At 39.8% G+C, this 18,891-nt stretch overlaps 1 protein-coding gene across 2 annotated transcripts in view; it reads left to right on the top strand.

Moving 5' to 3' along the window:
* HECTD4 (HECT domain E3 ubiquitin protein ligase 4) overlaps positions 1–18,891 on the top strand; it is a 223,726-nt gene that overhangs the window by 116,923 nt on the left and 87,912 nt on the right. Inside the window, exons 18-29 of one of the 2 annotated variants that reach the window (XM_025401575.1) lie at positions 2,491–2,615; positions 4,638–4,791; positions 5,312–5,412; positions 7,439–7,637; positions 9,779–9,903; positions 11,403–11,538; positions 12,823–12,986; positions 13,575–13,808; positions 15,442–15,634; positions 15,783–15,887; positions 16,382–16,470; positions 16,850–17,025. In XM_025401575.1, coding sequence (XP_025257360.1) covers positions 2,491–2,615; positions 4,638–4,791; positions 5,312–5,412; positions 7,439–7,637; positions 9,779–9,903; positions 11,403–11,538; positions 12,823–12,986; positions 13,575–13,808; positions 15,442–15,634; positions 15,783–15,887; positions 16,382–16,470; positions 16,850–17,025 — 1,801 coding nt within the window. The remainder of the gene's footprint in view (positions 1–2,490; positions 2,616–4,637; positions 4,792–5,311; positions 5,413–7,438; positions 7,638–9,778; positions 9,904–11,402; positions 11,539–12,822; positions 12,987–13,574; positions 13,809–15,441; positions 15,635–15,782; positions 15,888–16,381; positions 16,471–16,849; positions 17,026–18,891) is intronic. The other variant, XM_025401574.1, reaches the window with a different exon arrangement.

The following is an 18,891-nucleotide window of genomic DNA, read 5'->3' as shown; positions in this document are numbered from 1 at the left end:
GTGGCTTATATTCTTGTGAGAGGTAACATTAGGCCACTCATTCCATAGATTTTTTATGTCATTGCTCAGTAGTCACCTACTTGTGACACTCATAATGTGTCATCCATGTGCTCCTGTCAACCTTTTTGTGCCTTTGTTTACTTCCATCTTCTTTTAAGAACTATAAAATATGGCACTTACAAGTGATCTCATGTGTACCTGAAAGTTATAGTTACATAGACATATATATATGTATGTATGTATAAATCAATCTTGGAGCATTAAATAATTTCAAAATTTTTGATGGTTTATTATATTCTCTTGATTAAAATAACTTTTAAAAGGTGATAATTTTCACAATTTTTGTATGAAATAATCTAATTTCTAAACCTATAGTCAATTTCATTTTCTATAATTATTTTTAAATTAGCTTCTGTGTAAACTCACTAACTTGTTCCCACTTGACAATTTATAGCAGTCCAAAGATTTTTTTATAGCCGTGGTTGTTATAATTTTGACAGATGCTCAAGGCTGTTGTTTGCATTGTTCTTCAGAATTTCATCTTTGTGGGAGAACCAGAGAAATCAACAAGAACTTTATTCTTTCTTAAAATGTTAAACACACTGAAAAATCAACCAAGGAAGCCATAGTTAAAGATAAAAACCAATGCAGTTTGCCCCTTTCTTACTCCTTCATGCGTATATACTATGTAAATCATACATCTGATAGTTTGTACTTATTGTACTTGAGTTTATTTCATTGTATAATCCATTTTCAAATAGGCAGACATACATGCACTTTTAATTTAAGTTGTTGATAATATTTATTTAACTTCTCTTGCCTTAGTTTTCTCATCAGTAAAAAGGGACAATAACATCTTCTTTGTAAAGTTGCTGTATTAACAACAAGCCCTGTAAATACCTGGCACTTTGCTGCCATGTGGTATGGAGTCAGTAGATGATTGTGCATGTCATTAGTGTGACTTAAAACATGATTTGGCTTATCATTAGTTCAGAATTCCTACTCTCTTAATGATAAAAAAAAAAATCTCAATAATACTTATAACAGCTAGGTGTGGTGGCTGACACCTGTAATCTTAGCACTTTGGGAGGCTGAGGCAGGTGGATCACTTGAGGCCAAGAGTTCGAGATCAGCCTGGCCAACATGGCAAAACCCCGTCTCTACTGAAAAATACAAAAATTAGCCAGGCGTGATGGTACTCCCCTGTAATTCCAGCTACTTGGGAGGCTGAGGCATGAGAATTGCTTGAACCCAGGAGGTAGAGGTCGCAGGGAGCCCTGATCATGCCACTGCACTCCAGCCTGGGTGGCAGAGTGAGACTCTGTCTCAAAAAATAACAATAATAATAAAGACTCCGGAAAATTCCAACAATGAGAAAGTTTTTTCTATTTGAAGGCTAAATTTTAGCCTTAGTAGATTCTTTTTTGTTTTTTTGGTTTTTTGAGATGGAGTCTCGCTTTGTTGCCCAGGCTAGAGTGCCGTGGTGCAATCTGGCTCACTGCAACCTCCATCTCCTGGGTTCAAGTGATTCTCCTGCCTCAGTCTCCCGAGTAGCTGGGATTACAGATGTGTGCCACCATGCCTAGCTAATTTTTGTATTTTTAGTAGAGACGGGGTTTAACGTGTTGTCCAGACTGATCTTGAACTCCTAACCTCAAGTGATCCACCTGCCTCAGCCTCCCAAAGTGCTAGGATTATAGGCATGAGCCACCGTGCCTGGCGTAGCCTTAGTAAATTCTTAATTAAACCATAGAGAGAAAGGTAAAGACTCTTAGGAAAGGCTGAATAGGCTCAGTTGTCTAGGTTTCTGGGGAAACATGTCCCCTAAAGAGTTTGTATTTTTTTAACTGAAAATCATTGTAAACTAAACATTTCTATAATGTTAGCTAGTCCTTCTTAACACATTATTTAGTATTTGTACTCCCACGAACTCTGTAATAGTTATTTTAATGTTTAATAGCCTGTAACTGCTTGCTACCTTAATTGAATTTTTTTTACTGCCTGTTTTTAACTGTGATGGCTTTAGGACATTGAGTAAAAGGTCACTTGTACTGTTTCAGAATGTTGTGTTTTTGTCTCATTTTATTCACCGCCTCTACATGCGCATTTTACTGTTCTGTTTTTCTCTTTAGCTATCCTCATACCACCCAAGGCAGTCTTCCACCTGGACAGTTTCTGGGCTGGCCACCAGGAGCTCTCTTGTGCTGGATGGGATGGGAGATATTTCTTGTGCTGGCTGGGATGGGAGCCTTTTCTCCTAGGGACTCAGTGTGATCCCTCTGAAATACTGCGTATTTCTGTCAGCTCTCCAGACCTTGGCCTCCCAATTTGCTACTTGTCATTCTAGCAGAATTTACTGCTTTGGGCTTATTCTGGCCATCTCATTATTTCATTTGGAAATGCATCATTAAATACATCATTTCATGTTGTCATTGTGAACGTATGTTCGTCACAAAGCTTAAAAATAATATGATGATATTTTCTGCCTAGGAGCTAAAAGTCAGTATTTTGGCTCTTGCCACCCAAATCCTGACTGGATGTGATGAAGTGTTGGAAATGCTACAGCAGGTCACAACTGCCCTCATAAATAGTGACATAGCAGACCGTGAGCAGAGGTAAGGAATGGATGGTGGGCTGTGACCAGCTGCCCTGTGGGAAGAAAAATTTGCTTATTGAAATTAAATATTTTTAGAATATAGAAGGATCAATTTTATATAGAGAGATTTTTGTGAGAATAGGCTAAAAGGGCAAGTGTTTGAAAGCCAAGTGCAGTCACACTCTTTCGTGTGCTTTCAGGTGAGATTGGGCCAACAGCCATGATCTAAGGGTAGCGAAGTTGTGGAGGGCACGGCCTAATCTCTGCCACTTGAGACTTCTACTGCCATCACTCCCAAAATGGCCTTTCCTTTAATTATCGAGGTCAGCACCATGCACACTTAGTTTCCTCATGATAAAGACTTTTGGGAGGAATAAGTGACTTGTCAACTGCTACACAAAGGATGACACTGATGTGGTACCTCAAGATTTTACTGTAATTTTACTTCTCCAAATACATGTCTGACCTCTCTTTCACAGTAATAAAGCCCTTTCTCAGCCCTTCACATTAAAATTTCTGCTGTAACCCCGTCTCTACTAAAAATACAAGAAAAAAAAATTAGCTGGGCATGGTGGCAGGCACCTGTAGTTCCAGCTAGTGGGGAGGCTAAGGCAGGAGAATGGCCTGAACCCCGGAGGTGGAGCTTGCAGTGAGCCGAGATTGCGCCACTGCACTCCAGCCTGGGCGACAGAGCGAGACTCCGTCTCAAAAAAAAAAAAAAAAGACAAAATTCTGCTCTGGTTTGATTTTAGAGGTGCATTGCATACTGTGTTTTTTGACGATTTGTATATTGGAGCTGTAGATCTAGAAGAATCCTACAGTGTAATTTTTGCTTCCGTAACCCTGTCTGTTCCTATGGACTTGGTTCTTACCCACTCCCAGAGAGCAGATAGGAGGTTGGGATTGAGAACAATATAACCCAGATAGGTGTTGCATTGAGGCTTAGTAATACGTAGTTCAGTCTAATGGGAGAGCCTGGGTTTCTGGTTCCACTACCAATATCCTAAGTAGCCTTAAGGAATTTACATAATCCTTTCTTTCTGCATTCCTTAATTCTTCTAGCAGAGGACAGAGATATTAAAAATGTGATTTTAAAGATAAATTAAAAATTTGCCTACTTAAATGAGTCAAAATCATAGAGACAGAAAGTAGAATGGTGTTTACCGGGGGCTGGGGGCAAGGGAAAAATGAGGAGTTATTGCTTAATGGGTATAGAGTTTGGGTTTTATAACACAAAAAGAGTTGTGGAGATGGATGATGGTGATGGTTGCACAACATTATTTAATAACAGTGAAATGTACCCTTAAAATGGTTAAGATGGTACATGTTATGCTATGTTTATTTTACCGTAATAAAAAAAAAATTGGGGGAAGAAATCTGCCTGCTTCTGCATGCCCCAGACAAGCCTCAATTTCTCTAGACCAGTAATGGATGTCACAGCTCTGGGCAGGTGAATCAATGTTGTAGCCATTCACTTCCTCCTTTTTAGAGTCACTGTGTAGCACAGTGACCAGCAGCCCCAGAGGCAAGGGAACTTTACAGGTAGTAACCATTGGCATTTTAGAATCCATTTGTAAAGTACTTCAAAGGTGCTATGAAATGCACCATGTAGCAACCTAGAACCTAGAACCTAAGTGGTTCATACACCTGTAATCCCAACAGTTTGGGAGGCCGAGGTGGGAGGATCACTTGTACCCAGGAGATCAAGGCTGCAGTGAGCTGTGATTGTACCACTGCACTCCAGCCTGGGTGATAGAGTGAGACCCTGTCAAAAAAAGAAAAAAAAAAAGGCAGCTTATAAATTTTTTGGCAAAAATCAGAGACTGAAGGTGAAATCTATTAATAGCTTTCTTTCTGTTCTTCCCCTCTCCCTCAGTGGCAGAAGGTGGAAAATTTGTGGACTGAATTGCTATCACTGAAAGTGCTTAAGTGGTTTAAGGAGGTGCAGTTTAGGAGAAATTGTCAGATAAAGATGACATTAGTGCTTCTTCACATGTTTGGGCATTGCTTAGGCTGTGTGTTTTTCTTGAACTTTTTGTAGGTTAAAAGGCTTGGAACAAGTTACTAAGGCTACTATGCTTGGTCACCTTCTTCCAGTGTTACTGACCTCCCTGATGCATCCAAATTTACAGACTCTGATTATGGCCGATGCCCTGATGCCTCAGCTAGTGCAGCTGGTACTCTATACAAGCCAGGTATGATCCTTGGTGTGCCAAAGTGAACTGCTTTTTGGCCAACCTGCTTCACAAGGTGGCTGTTTGCTTTCACTGAAGGCAGAATAAACATAATCCTGCCTTTCAGAAACCAAGGGAAATAATGATGGAATGAAGAAAAATATTGTGTCATAAAAATAAACAAATAACAAGGGAAAGCATTTTATTTGTTTGACTAAATTACTAACTGCAATCTTTTAGCAAGTGTTCATGGCTGATCAGCTATAAAAATGCTAATATACAATGCTACTAAAAACCTACCATTATAGTTTATCTCCTGAGTCCTTACCAGCTAATAGTAGCTAATATAAATGATGCATTCCATTCTAGCGTTAAGTAAAACAATATTAAGTTGTCTAAGTAGCACAGCATATCTTAGTGAAGGAGAGCCGACTAGGATTGTAAAAAGACGATTTAAGAGAGATCTCTAAGTTTGGCTCTCATACCATTTAGATAACTGACAGTAGCACTGGAAGACATAATGATGGTTTTTGTGTTTCAGACGGCTTTGCTGCTTAAAACCCAGTGTCCAGTTTTTGCTGAGGTGGGCTGTTCCCCGTGTGGTGCACCAGACCAGAAGTGCAGGCTGTTCCCTGATGAGAGGTAATGAATGCTGCTTCCTTTCAGGAACCCTTTTCTTGTTTTCTTCTGGTGAAAGCCTAGTACTCCTTTTATGAAAATGATTTTTAGCAAGGATTATCTATGTGAAAAGAAAAAGACTTCGAAATGAAAATTTTAGATAACTGTAACATTGCTTTGTAGATTTACAGCAACTGGTTAGAATAAATTTCCCCATGGAGCAAGAGATTAGTTCAAAATTGATCTGAAATTCTTATATGCTAACAGTGGGGATGTAAAATATTATGACTTTGACAGGCAGTTTGGCTGTTTCTTTTTTTTTTTTTTTTTCTGAGACGGAATCTTGCTCAGTCACCCAGGCTGGAGTGCAGTGGCTCATCTCAGCTCACTGCAACCTCTGCCTCCTGGGTTCAAGCAATTCTCCTGCCTCAGCCTCATGAGTAGCTAGGATTACATGCGTATGCCACCACACCCAGCTAATTTTTGTATTTTTTAGTAGAGACGAGGTCTTACCATGTTGGCCAGGCTGGTTTTGAACTCCTGACCTCATGATCCACCCACCTCGGCCTCCCAAAGTGCTGGGATTACAGGCGTGAGCCACCACACCCTGCTGGCTGTTTCTTAAAAACTTAAACTTACACCTATTATATGACTGAACTATTTCACTTTTAGGTATTCACACAAGAAAAGAAAGCATAGGTTCTTACAAAGCTTTTACATTAAGGTTCGTAACAGTTTTGGTTAGAAGAGCCCAAAACTGGAAACAGCATAAATGTCCATCTGGAAACAACATGAATGCCCATCAATAAGTGAATGGATAAGCAAATTGTGATGTAGTCATACAATGGACTCTAATCAGCAATAAAAAGGAATGAACTATTGTTATATACAACAGTGTGTATGTAATCTCAAAATACTTAACCCTGAATGAAAGAAGCCACGTCCCCTTAGGTCACGTACTATATTATTTCATTTATATAAAACTCTAGAAAATGCAAACTAATCTCTAGTGACAGCAAATAAATGATCACCTGGGGGAGAAATGGAGTGGTTACAAAGAGGAAGAAGGAAACTTAATGGTATAACAAATGTCCAAACTTATCAAGTTGTATGCTTTAAATATGTGCAATTTATTATGTCAATTATGTTGCATTAAAGCTGTCTTTTAAAAAGATTTCCTGGGTTTCTCTAGAGCAGCGGGCTATGGAATTGAGCTTTTCGCAGTGATGCAAACTTCTATCTGTGCTGTCTAGTTCCATAGCCACAGGTTGTTATTGAGCGTCTGCAGTGTAGCTAATGTGACTGAGGAGCTGAATTGTAAATTTTATTTCATTTAAATTCAATTTAATTGAAATGGCCACATGTGACTAGTAGCTACTGTATTGGACAGTAAGGCTCTGCAGCTCAAGCTTCAGAGTTGAAAGAATAAGAGAATTCTGTGGCAACTAAGTTTAAGTCTTAGGAGTTTGTATTCTGCAACCTCAGGCTCCATGCTGTCCTTGAGAGTTCAATTACAGTAGGTAAGAGAACCTTTGAAGGCACCTTTCCTTAGTAAAAATTACGGTGAAAAGTAGCTAGGTAGACTCCTGGAGTTTTCAGCAATTGGCATGTAGATATCAACAAAAGGAAATTTTTACAGGATGCTAACCCTGTGGGATTTGCAAAGTGGCCAATCTTAAAGATCCTTTACAGTACCTTTTTTTTTTCCTGAGTACATTTAAATGAGAGTTGATCAGATCTTCTCTTGGATATCAATTGGGCTTCTCCCTTGAGAAAAAGAAAGAAAAATGAAAATATATCTCTGCTTCTTGTCCTAGAAAAAGGCAAAAAAGAAAAAAAAAAGTAAATATAGTATCTAACAACAAAGAAAGAAAAAACCTTTAAATGTGGGAATTTTTAAAATGTTTCTGATTGCCACTGATATCAAGCATGTAAAAGCCTCAGTGTTATCATACTGCATGCTGTGGAAAATTAAAGAGCAATTTAATGTTTATATTGTTTTTCCTTTCCTTGGCTGCTAAGCTAAATCACTTTCTCTATTTCTGTTTAGAATGTTAGAAGAGAAGGAAGAGCCAGGATTTCTCACTGGTTTAAAGATTCCTGCCCCATGGGCTGCTGGAAAGACTGTGGAAACAGTCCACCCCGTCAGAGACAACTATAAATTTAAAGAAACGGTCCATATCCCAGGAGCTCGCTGCCTGTACCTTAGATTTGATAGCAGATGCTCTTCACAATATGACTATGACAAAGTAAGTAAGAACTGGGTTATTATTGGTTCCACCTCAAGTAAGCTGATTCTTAGATGCTTCTTATTTTTCTTTGCTGCTGGTCACCATTCTTGACTGATTTCTGTCTGTAGCTATCTCTAAGGAGAACTTTTCTAAGATAAAGTTCTTATCTTTGAAGGGTAGTGATTTAAGGAAGTTAAAGAAACACCACCTCTGCAGTCTAAGAACAGTGTTTTAATGATATGTTGAAAGTGTACTTTGTAAGCTTTCAGGTACTTAGATGTGAGTGGAAGGAAATGTTCCTTTTCATTCTGCTTACCCCTGCCCTCCCTCTGTGCTTGAAGTTCTCCCAGATGTGTGATGTCCATTCATCTAGAAAGGTCTCACTGCCCAATTCTTGGGGCTTCTCATGTATCTTTTGGGAAAAGGTGGCTTTTTAGAAGGGTTTCAGAGGTGCTAGGATCTGGTTTATATTTATTTAAACTTTTTTTTTTTTTTTTTGAGGAAGAGTAGTTTCCAACCTCGTGGCTTAACAGTTATGAACAAAAGGAAGCATCTTAGGGGTTGAAACATTTTCTTCCACTTAGAATTATTGAATTGTAACCTGTCATGTGGTCTTAGGGGGAAAGGCTAATGAAATATGTAACATATGAAAGAACAGCTGGAGGATTATCTAATAGCTTTGTGCATACTATTTTTATGTAGCTTGTTAGTGATCTATTGTGTCTCTCTCCTGTGAACTGTGTGAGGGCAAATGGGCTTAAATCCTAGCAGGGGATTCTGACTTCTGAGGCTGGCTTTTAAAAACATTCTATCCGGGGAGGTTTTTAGGTTAAAAATAAAGGACTTCTTAACTCTATATACTATGAGATGGTGAAACACATTTCTGGGCAAGTTATAGAATCCTCTTCCCCATTATCTTTTAGGATAGTGAAGATTCCCAGGTGTCACCAAAGCCTTGTCCTCAAAACTCACCTTAGCTGGAAACAAGAAAATATATGAGATGATCTTTAGTAGGCCTTTCAGAAACATATCTCCTACCATCAGCCCACTGTAATTCATAGCTCCTGGCATTGGCTACCCCCATTTCCCAGGTTCAGGTGAAGTGACTTAATATAGAAATGGGAGAGTCTGCTGTTTTAGTTGGTGTCATTTTGTTTCTCCTTTAAAAACCGTATTTTGCATTTCTGATATGCGCTAACTTATGCCTGCAGTAGACATTAGTGTTAAATGATGAAGCACAAAGAGGCTTACTACATGGATGAAAGTACATTTACTTTTCCAGTGGTCCCTGGCTGGTGTCAGCAAAAGGCCCCAAAGGGTAAGACATCACAAAATGATAAGCATTCAGGGCTGAAGATGGAGCTTCTAAATCTGAAGTTAGATGCAGTGAGAAGCAGTCACAGTACACATTAGAAGACAGGGTTTGGTATTTACAGAAGCCAGAGCTTTATTTTTCCTGTGGAATGCCAAATGAGCTATAAATGTTTCTTCTGCCGATTAGAAAGTCAGCTAGCTGGTTATATATGAATTAGAGAAGTATTGATACATGAAAACTGACCCAAGAAGCAGCCGCCCCCTTTCTGGCCCAAATTTGTATCATTTTCTTTTTATACCATTAAGCAACATCCTAAGAATATATGGCTTATTTTCAATTTGTTGCATTTTTTTAAATTCTTATTTATTCATTGATTTTTTTCTTTGGTGCTTTTATTTGTTGTTCTGTTAGATATAATCATATTTCCATCTGTATTTGCTCACTTTACTAATTTTGGGGAGGACTTAAGGGGCCAAACTGTTATTAATGAGTTATATGTTATTAATTAGCATTAAAATAACTATTTCAAAAATATTGATGTACAATAGCTGAGTATAACTATTTAATGTGAGGTCCCCAAGCCAATTAAAGTGTGCTAATATAAAAAATATACTTCTTTTTATTAAGAATTGTTATTACTCTGTGGCTTCCCTGTAAATACCAATGACTGATTGCATCCAAACTAGTATCAGTTATACCTAAAAAAATCAGGAAATATTAGTTATAATGACACCAATGCCTGGTTATAATTGTATTTTGAACAATTTTTTTTGCAGCCTTTTTATTTGTAGATGTTGTTTTTGTTTTTCTTTTACAGTCTAACAGTATATTTTCTGTTTTGAAGTTGGTGATATATGCGGGGCCTAACACAAACAGTAGGAAGGTTGCTGAATATGGAGGCAACACACTGGGATATGGCAGCCGTAGTGTCTTAGGAACTGGTTGGCCGAAAGACTTGGTGAAGGTATGGTATCCAGTCATAATCGCTTCCTAGAAAAGAAAATGAACTTGCAGTCCTCACAGGTCCAAGTACTAACTGTAATCTCAGAAAAACATTTGCCCTGGGGGCTTTTGTTGAGGTGGGGCCACCTTACTAGGCCTGTCACCTCACTCCTTCTATTCAGAATGATCCTCCTTTCACTTGTAGGACATCAGACCCCTGTTCACTCCCTTTCACAAGTTGCTCCATGGATAGAATTTGTCACAGCATTTTCTTCCTTGTTGATTAAAAGGGTTGCTAGATCTTTTCCAGCTTAGTTCTCCTCTATACTCCCTGTTGACAAGTACCCTAGAACCACAAGGCCATTGCAGTGTAAAAGTATTGAGTTAATGTGTTCAGATGAATTTGGGCCTTTGGAGCAAAAACAATTATCCATTCTCAAACTGATGAAATGAGTGCCATGCTTTGTAATTCGGCCCTCAAACTACTTACTGTGTATCTGCCTGGGATATGAATATAAACTGAAATGTCTGTTAAAACCCAAAAATGTCCCTAAAGTCTATTCCCAGGGCCTTTATTTCATATACGTTATGGACCCTTTTTAATTCAGCCATAGATGGCAAGCCATTTGTTAGAAATTATGGCCAGGTGCAGCTGCTCACACCTGTAGTCCCAGCACTATATCACTCAGGTGATCTGGAGGATCACCTGAGGTCGGGAGTTTGAGACCAGCCTGGCCAACATGGTGAAACACCATCTCTACTAAAAATACAAAAATTAGTCAGGCATGGTGGTACGCGCCTGTTATGCCAGCTACTCAGGAGGCTGAGGCAGGAGAATCATTTAAACCCAAGAGGCGGAGGTTGCAGTGAGTAAAGATTGCGCCACTGTACTCCAGTCTGGGCGACAGAGCGAAACTCCATCTCAAAAAAAAAGAAAGAGAGAGAGAAATTATGCTCAAGGCCGAGCAAGGTGACTCATGCCTGTAATCCCAGCACTTTGGGAGGCCAAGGTGGACAGACTGCTTGAGCCCAAGAATTTGAGACCAACCTGGGCAACATAGTAAGACCTCGTCTCTACAAAAAAAAAAAACAAAAACAAAAATTAGCTGGGCATGGTGCCGCACACTTATAGTTCCAGCTACTCAGGAGGCTGAAGTGGGAGGATTGCTTGAGCCCAGGAGGTTGAGGCTGCAGTGAGCCATGGTTGTGCCACTGCACTCCAGCCTGGGTGACAGAGTAAGACCTTGTCTCAAAAAAAAAAAAAAAAAAAAAATTATTCTCAAGATTTGATTAACCTTTACTTTGATCTTGCTAATGGGCAACTGTGGCCCATTTCACAGATGCCTCATCCCAAAGGCTACCTCGTCAAGAGAGACACTTAAAGGACTGGGTGTCTAAATGAAAGGGAATGGAATTTGAATCAAAAAGCAAGTGAGAAAAGGAGTGAAATATTGCTGTGGTCCTTTTTGAAAGTAAACCTCTGAAATTCATTGCTCTTTTGAAAATTGTGTATCTTGTTTTTAAAGTGCATTTCCCACCCCCCTCTTAAATTTTAAGGTGGAAGGAGATACAGTCACCTTCTCCTTTGAAATGAGAAGTGGCCGTGAACACAACACTCCTGATAAAGCCATGTGGGGCTTTGCTTGCACAGTTCGCGCTCAGGTACTTGAATCTAACCACTGCCGTGGACAAAATGTACTATCTGCTATGTGCCTTGATTACATACATCATATTTGCCTTGGAAACAGGGCAGAATATGAGTCACTCTTTCATCTTTCTCTTCTAGTTGGCACTAGTCAACTACTAGCAGCTAGTAGTACTTTTACAGAATAAAACTAGCCATGACCTAATATCAGCTCAGCAGCACAGAAATACATCTATTGATTGGGGCTGCCTCTTCAAAGCTTGGGGAGGTGACCTGACCCCAGCATCTTTCCATAGGGCAAAGAGGACTCAATAGAACTTAATAGAAATAAGCACTTGGATCCTGGGTTTTAAGAGTAGTTAAGCATCCAGCTGAGCATGGTGGCTCACGCTTGTAATCCCAGTACTTTGGGAGGCTGAGGCGGGCAGATCAACTGAGGTCAGGAGTTCGAGATCAGCCTGGCCAACTTGGTGAAACCCCGTCTCTACTAAAAATACAAAAATTAGCCGGGTGTGTTGATGGGCACCTGTAGTCCTAGCTACTTGAGAGGCTGAGGGAAGAGAATCACTTGAACCGGGAGGCAGAGATTGCAGTGAGCTGAGATCATACCACTGTACTCCAGCCTGGGTGACAGAGTGAGACTCCGTCTCAAAAGTTAAAAAAACAAAAACAAAAACCAGAGTACTTAAACATCCTACTGACCCCTCCAGTTGCCTGATTCCAAAAACGTATTTTAGATTTTGATGTTTCTTAAGCTTAACCACGCTAAGACTCTCCAGAGTGGCATTAACTGCTAGAATGTAAGCTCCATGAGAGCAGGGATCTTCATTTCATTCTCCGATGTATCTCAGGCACCTAGAACAATGGCTGGCACACAGAGGACACCCAGTAAATATTTCTTGAATGAATTCACTGCAGTCATTGACAATATCACAGTTTGAGCACAGGATGGAAGTGAAAAAACAAAATAGTGGTTTATACTTAGGTAGGCACAACAAAGAGGAAGCTATCAAAGAGTCAGGCTTCTTTATTTCATTTATACTATTTATTTGATTTGTACTATTGTATATGGGGTCTGATCAACTATTTTCTCTTCAGAATTATGTTGAGACTTCACTCTGGTCATTGCAGTACCACCATCTAGTCATGATTTGGGTGCTGTACCTATGTTCCCTAGCAGTGATACTCGATGCTGCTCTGTAGAACCCTGTGGTTGGGAACAGTGCAGTGTGGGGCAGCACAGGTAGCAACCTCTGCCAGTGTACACTGACCATTGTGGTTTACCCCTGTCTGCATTGTAGGAGTCTTCGGAGGATGTCTCAGGAGGCTTGCCCTTTCTGGTAGACCTGGCTTTAGGTCTGTCTGTGTTAGCTTGTTCCATGTTAAGAATCCTGTACAATGGACCAGAAATTACCAAAGAAGAAGAAGCCTGTCAGGAGCTATTGCGGTCCAAACTTTTACAAAGGTAACAAAAAGGTTGAATTTGAGCTAGTGTTGCCTGCAAAGGAAAAAGGACTTTATGTGGAAAAATCCTTTTGGTACATTTCCAGGGTGATTGTGCCTACTGCCTGGCAATCTCATGGGTGTCATTGTGTCTAAGAAATAAGATGAAAATTACACCATAGTGCTTTCTGGCCTTTACTTTACTAAATTTAAGATTACATCTTTGAACTGCATAAGCTTTTCTCCGACACAATTATTGTCTAATTAAATTGAATGATCCCCAAGAGGATGAGTGGATGTGTGATAAAGCAAACACAGCAAACGTTTATTGTACAATCTAGACAAATGTGTCTGTGGACATTAACCATGTCATTCTTTCAGCTTTTCTGTACATTTAAAAGTTTTAATGATTAAATATTGGGGGGGAGCTAGATCCCCAAAGATGGGCTTTCATACAATGCTCATTTTTCTTTAGCTTCTGGAGAAGGTTTGATGAGTAATTAACACAGAATGTGATTCTTCATATGTTTGATGTGTCTGCAAACATCCAATAGCTTTCCAATAATCTTGATGAGAGAGGAAGTGAAGAGCCTCTTTTCTGTCTGCTCAGGTGCCAGTGGCAGGTGGAGGCCAATGGTGTGATCTCCCCTGCCCTTACTCCGAGCCCCTCTCCACTGCCTCTGACCATAGAGGAAGACAGAGAATTCACCTACCCCTCTGATGTCCTCGTGCCTCCTGTTGGAAACTACTTTGATCTGCCTCGGATCAGGCTGCCTCCAGGAATCATGATAAAGCTCAGGGAAATTTCTGGGCGTGCTAGACCTCAATTTAGACCAAGTATAAAGTATGTTGCTGTGTAGTGTTTTACTTTTCCCAGTAGGAAAAAAAGTTTAAACAATTGAAATGGGTGTATTTCTTCTGTGGTATAGTAAATGAAACTTTAATTTTATGTTTACTCTATGAGTGTTAAAATTAACCGAGTCTGGAGGGCCCACCAGGTAGTATTCCAGATTAGGGGCTCTCAAAATTTGGTCCCCTAGTCAGCAGCATTGGCATCACTTGGGAGCTTGTTAGTTCTTGGACCCCATTTTACACCTATTGAATCAGGAGGTCTGAGGATGGGGCCCAGCTTAACAAGTTTCCCATGTGACTGATACATGCTAAAGTGTGACAAGTGCTAGGTTTATCTCTAGTGTTTTGACCTTCTACTAGCAGTCAGCCTCTACTTTACTTTCCAGAGTCTAGAGATATGTGTTTATTTTTGATGCCTAGAGAAATGGTGAGGAGTTCTGTAATCTAGAATGTACAGACTTACAGTTACAAATGTCTGTGGTATTCTTGCTTAAAGTCAAGTCTGTTTTGCAGGCCTCTGCTCTGCCTCCTGAGGCAGGATTTCAGAGAGAAAACTTGGAGAATATATGAAATTTGAAATAAAAAAAAATACAGAAAACACTATTGTTTTCAGCCCAACATCCATATGCACTGAACACTGCAGGCCATAATACTGCATAAAATTAATTAGTGGATAGATGCTGCTGAAGATCCTTTCTTAGCCTTAGCCCTCTTCCAGCTCTAATATGTCTCTAACTCAAAATATAGCAATCATAGAAAATGAAGTCTTTTTTTTTTTTTTGAGAGGGAGTCTCGTTCTGTCACCCAGGCTGGAGTGCAGTGATGTGATCTCGGCTTACTACAACCTCCGTCTCCCAAGTTCAGGAGATTCTCCTGCCTCAGCCTCCCGAGTAACTGGGATTACAGGGACATGCCACTATAGCCAGCTAATTTTTGTGTTTTTAGTAGAGACGAGGTTTCTCCATGTTGACCAGGCTGGTCTCGAACTCCTGACCTCAAGTGATTCACCTGCCTCGGCCTCCCAAAGTGCTAGGATTATAGGCTGAAGTCTCTTTACTCTTGATTTTCAGCTTTATCAGCCAATGTCAGTTTTATCAGTTAATATACTAAATTATTTGCCAACATAAGACTCCCAACAGTGCCATTATACTATGCATACCTCTTACTCTATTGTAACAAAGAAGGTGTGGTGAATATTTAATATCTTTAGATCAAAGCCTAAGTTCTCCAACCTATAAAATACTCTCTTGGACCTGGGGCATGGTGGCTCATGCCTGTAATCCCAATACTTTGGGAGGGCAAGTCAAGAGGATTGCTTGAGCCCAGGAGTTCAAGACCAGCCTGAGCAACATAGTGAGAAACCCCCACCCTAAAATTTTTTTCTCAAATTAGCTGAGCATGGCAGCATGCACCTGTAGTCTCAGCTACTCAGGAGGCTGAAGCAAGAGGATCCCTTGAACCCAGGAGTTTGAGGCTGCAATGAGCCATGATTGCTCCGCTGAACTGCAGCCTAGGTGACAGGGGGAGAGACCCTGTCTCTAAAAAAATTAAAAATAAAAATAAAATACAGTATTGAGAAGCTGAGAGCATGGCATACATCTGACTAATTTCCATTGTGGTCACAGAGAAGTAATTCAGCCAGACGTGATGGAGGAAATGGTGGTGTCTTGTGTTATTAAACACTTGAACTTGGTTGATGCACTGCAATCTCTAATAAATTTCCAATATCAAGAAGAACATGCTGAAGAATATGATTTATTGTGTAAAATTATGGGAGAGACTTTTAAGAAGCTCAATGCCATGGAGAGACAGCTGCAGGTAAATGTCTGATAACTGTTGGAAATAATTTCTTTCATGGAAATTTAAAGAAATTTAGAATGTGATCTAATTTTTAAAATTACTATTGTGACTAAAATTTTGAATTGTACTTGTTTTTATTTTGCATCTATTTTAATGTATTTATTAGAGTGTTGCAGAACTGGAACAAAAATGGCAAAGTGAAGTTGATGATGCCATGCAGGGGAAACTGGAGAACAACATGCCTTTCTTTTATGATTACCATTTTAATGAGGTGAGCAAAGTGTATGATTTGTCCCTGGGGCATTGTGTGTGTGTGTGTGTGTGTGTGTGTGTGTGTAGAGGTACAATAATGTCATTTCCTAAAATGTTGCACACTCCAAAACTGTACCCATTCTTTAAAAGAGGTTAAATGAAAATTGATTAGATCAGCATGCAGTATACAAATAATTACTCATGAGGTTGTTTTTCTAGATGATTAATAGTTTTATAAAGATATATAAGGAAGTTGTCATCATGGTCAAATTTTGCTTTCAAGCCTTAAAAAACAAAAAATAGGCAAAATTATAAGCCCTGAAAGAATTCCCAGAAAGTAGTGAATGCCATTCTTAATCATTAAAATATCAAATAATAACCTACAAATGAGTTTCAAGCATAGAAATATGGACCAAAGGTGGTGGTTTTTCTCTGAAATTTTCTGTTCATTTTAATATATGTATAGTAAAACTTGGTTCTTGCAGATCCTGTATACATCTTTTTTTTCTTTAGAACAAAATGAAAGAACTAGAACTTTTGTGTTCAATGAAGGAAGTCTCCTTTGATGGGAATGATCTTGAAAACATGGTCCTATCACTGAGGTTAGTGGTATTAATAACTATTAAGGCTATTATCACCTTGATGCTCAAAACACATTGTAAAGGTCTAGTCTCTTAATAGATATATTTTTTTATATTGTGAACTTACTAAATATTTTAGAGTTGGAACTCATTTGGTAAATTGGAAGTTTTGGTTTTAACCTTCAAAAGTTAGCATAGGCATTTGAAACAGAAAAAGAAACCAGAAGTGGCCAGATTTTCTAACACTGTTCTTTGGATGAGGAAACAGGGAAGTAAGTTGATTAGGTTACTTTTGCTTAGTTTCCCCTGTGTCTTCTCTTATTCTTTGTAAACATTTCTTTTAATGGTTGTTTTTGGTAAGCTAGAGAACAACTCAATGCACATCAATCTTTCTTTATAGGGAGAAGTTCCTACAAGAAGTGAATTCTCTTATTCAGAAACCCTCACACCCACTGGCTAAAACAAAGACGTTAGTGAAGAGTTTAATGAACCGAGCCGAGCTTTTGCTGCATGTCACCATCGCGGCCCAGTCAGGCCTCACAAGAAGCATCTCTGGGACCCCTGCTGAAACACCAGGTACTGCTCAAAGGTAGCCCCTAATTGGCTTCTGGTCCTACTCTGTTCATATAAGACACGTCAGCTATATTTTGAAAAATTCACTCTTCGGTACTCCAAGAAAGGAAAACAAAAGGAAATTTTAACATATTTAGTTTTGCCTTATACTTTCTCTACAAAGCACTTGAGTGATAAAAGAAAAACAAAGAAATACTTGTATGTCATTAAATTCCTGTGGTCAACTTCTTGTTTCTTTTATATTATTTTACTTTTTGAGACTGAGTCTTGCTCTGTCGCCCAGGCTGGAGTGCAGTGGCGTAATCTCGGCTCACTGGAACCTCCGCCTCCCAGGTTCAAGCAATTCTGCTTCAGCCTCCCGAGTAGCTGGGACTACAGGTGCATGCTGCCATGCCTGGCTAATTTTTGTATTTTTAGTAGAGACAGGGTTTCACTATGTTGGCTAGGTTGGTCTTGAACTGCTGACCTCAGGTGGTCCGCCCGCCTTGGGCTCCCAACATGCTAGGATTACAGGTGTGAGTCACTGCGCCCGGCCCTGTTTTTGTTTTCATACTAACATATGTAATTAGATTTCATAGTATCATATACAATTAGTGAACATCATGAATCTTGTAACATCATTTTTCCCTCTTTACTTGAAGCTGAGTTTGCATTTCATCTTTAGTAATTATGTGGAACCTTGTGCTATGACTTCCTGGGAGTTAACTTTTTCTAGGTCACATTGTATTTATTTATTTATTTTTAATTTTTTTTTTGAGATGGAGTCTCGCTTTGTTGCCTAGGCTGGAGTGCAGTGGCATAATCTCTGCTCACTGCAATCTCTGCCTCCCGGGTTCAAGCAATTCTCCTGCCTCAGCTTCCCAGGTAGGTGGGATTACAGGCACTTACCACTATGCCCAGCTAATTTTTGTATTTTTAGTAGAGACAGGGTTTTGCTATGTTGGCCAGGCTGGTCTTGAACTCCTGATCTCAGGTGATCCGCCCACCTCAGCCTCCCAAAGTGCTGGGATTACAGGTGTGAGCCACCATGCCCAGCCTAGGTCACATTTTAATTGTTAGCCTAAAAATGCATCTCTCAGGAAAATCATTGAGTCTTCTTACTTAAGACAGGATCTGTAACATGGCACAGCCCACAGGTATTCATTCTTAACCTAAGAGATAAAATTAAATAAACATGTTCTTAAATGGAAGCGTCCATGTTACATAGCCCCATTGCCCAGTGAGCAGTAGGGAGCAGGCAAACTTGTTTTCATCCCAGCTGGTCATCTAAGGCTCTTCTCACTTGGGATTTGAAGTCTAGGAGGACTCCCAAGGTCTCACTCTGTAATACAGGTTCTCCCTGAGAACTTCAGGGGAAGACATAGGTTTGGGAGAGAGACATGTGCTGAGTGTGTGGTACAATCACATGCCAGGATGGTCTGCTATACACATAAGCCCTTGGTAAAGGTCTGGTATATAGACCTGACCACTTGGTAAGGCTGTTAGTACTGTCCCAGAGGCTCTTGACCTCAGAGATAACAGTATCTTCAAAAATTATATACTTTTTTAATATTTAAGCTGTCTAACCACTCTTAAGACAGATACAAAATGGTTTTCTCAGCTGGGCACAGTGGCTCATGCCTGTAATCCCAGAACTTTGGGAGGCCAAGGCAGGAGGATCGCTTAGACCAGGAGTTCAAGACAAGGCTTTGCCACATAGCAGGACCTGGTCTCTACAAAAAAACATGAAAATTAGCCACGCATGGTGGTGTGCACCTGTAATCCCAGCTACTTGGGAGGCTGAGTTGGGAGGATTGCTTGAGTCCAGGAGTACAAGGCTGCAGTAAGCCATGATTGTAGCACTGCACTTCAGCCTGGGCAACAAAGCAA

This window comes from Theropithecus gelada, chromosome 11, assembly GCF_003255815.1.
Source record: "Theropithecus gelada isolate Dixy chromosome 11, Tgel_1.0, whole genome shotgun sequence".
Lineage (NCBI taxonomy): Eukaryota > Metazoa > Chordata > Mammalia > Primates > Cercopithecidae > Theropithecus > Theropithecus gelada.
This window is presented reverse-complemented; position numbering and strand designations above follow the sequence as displayed.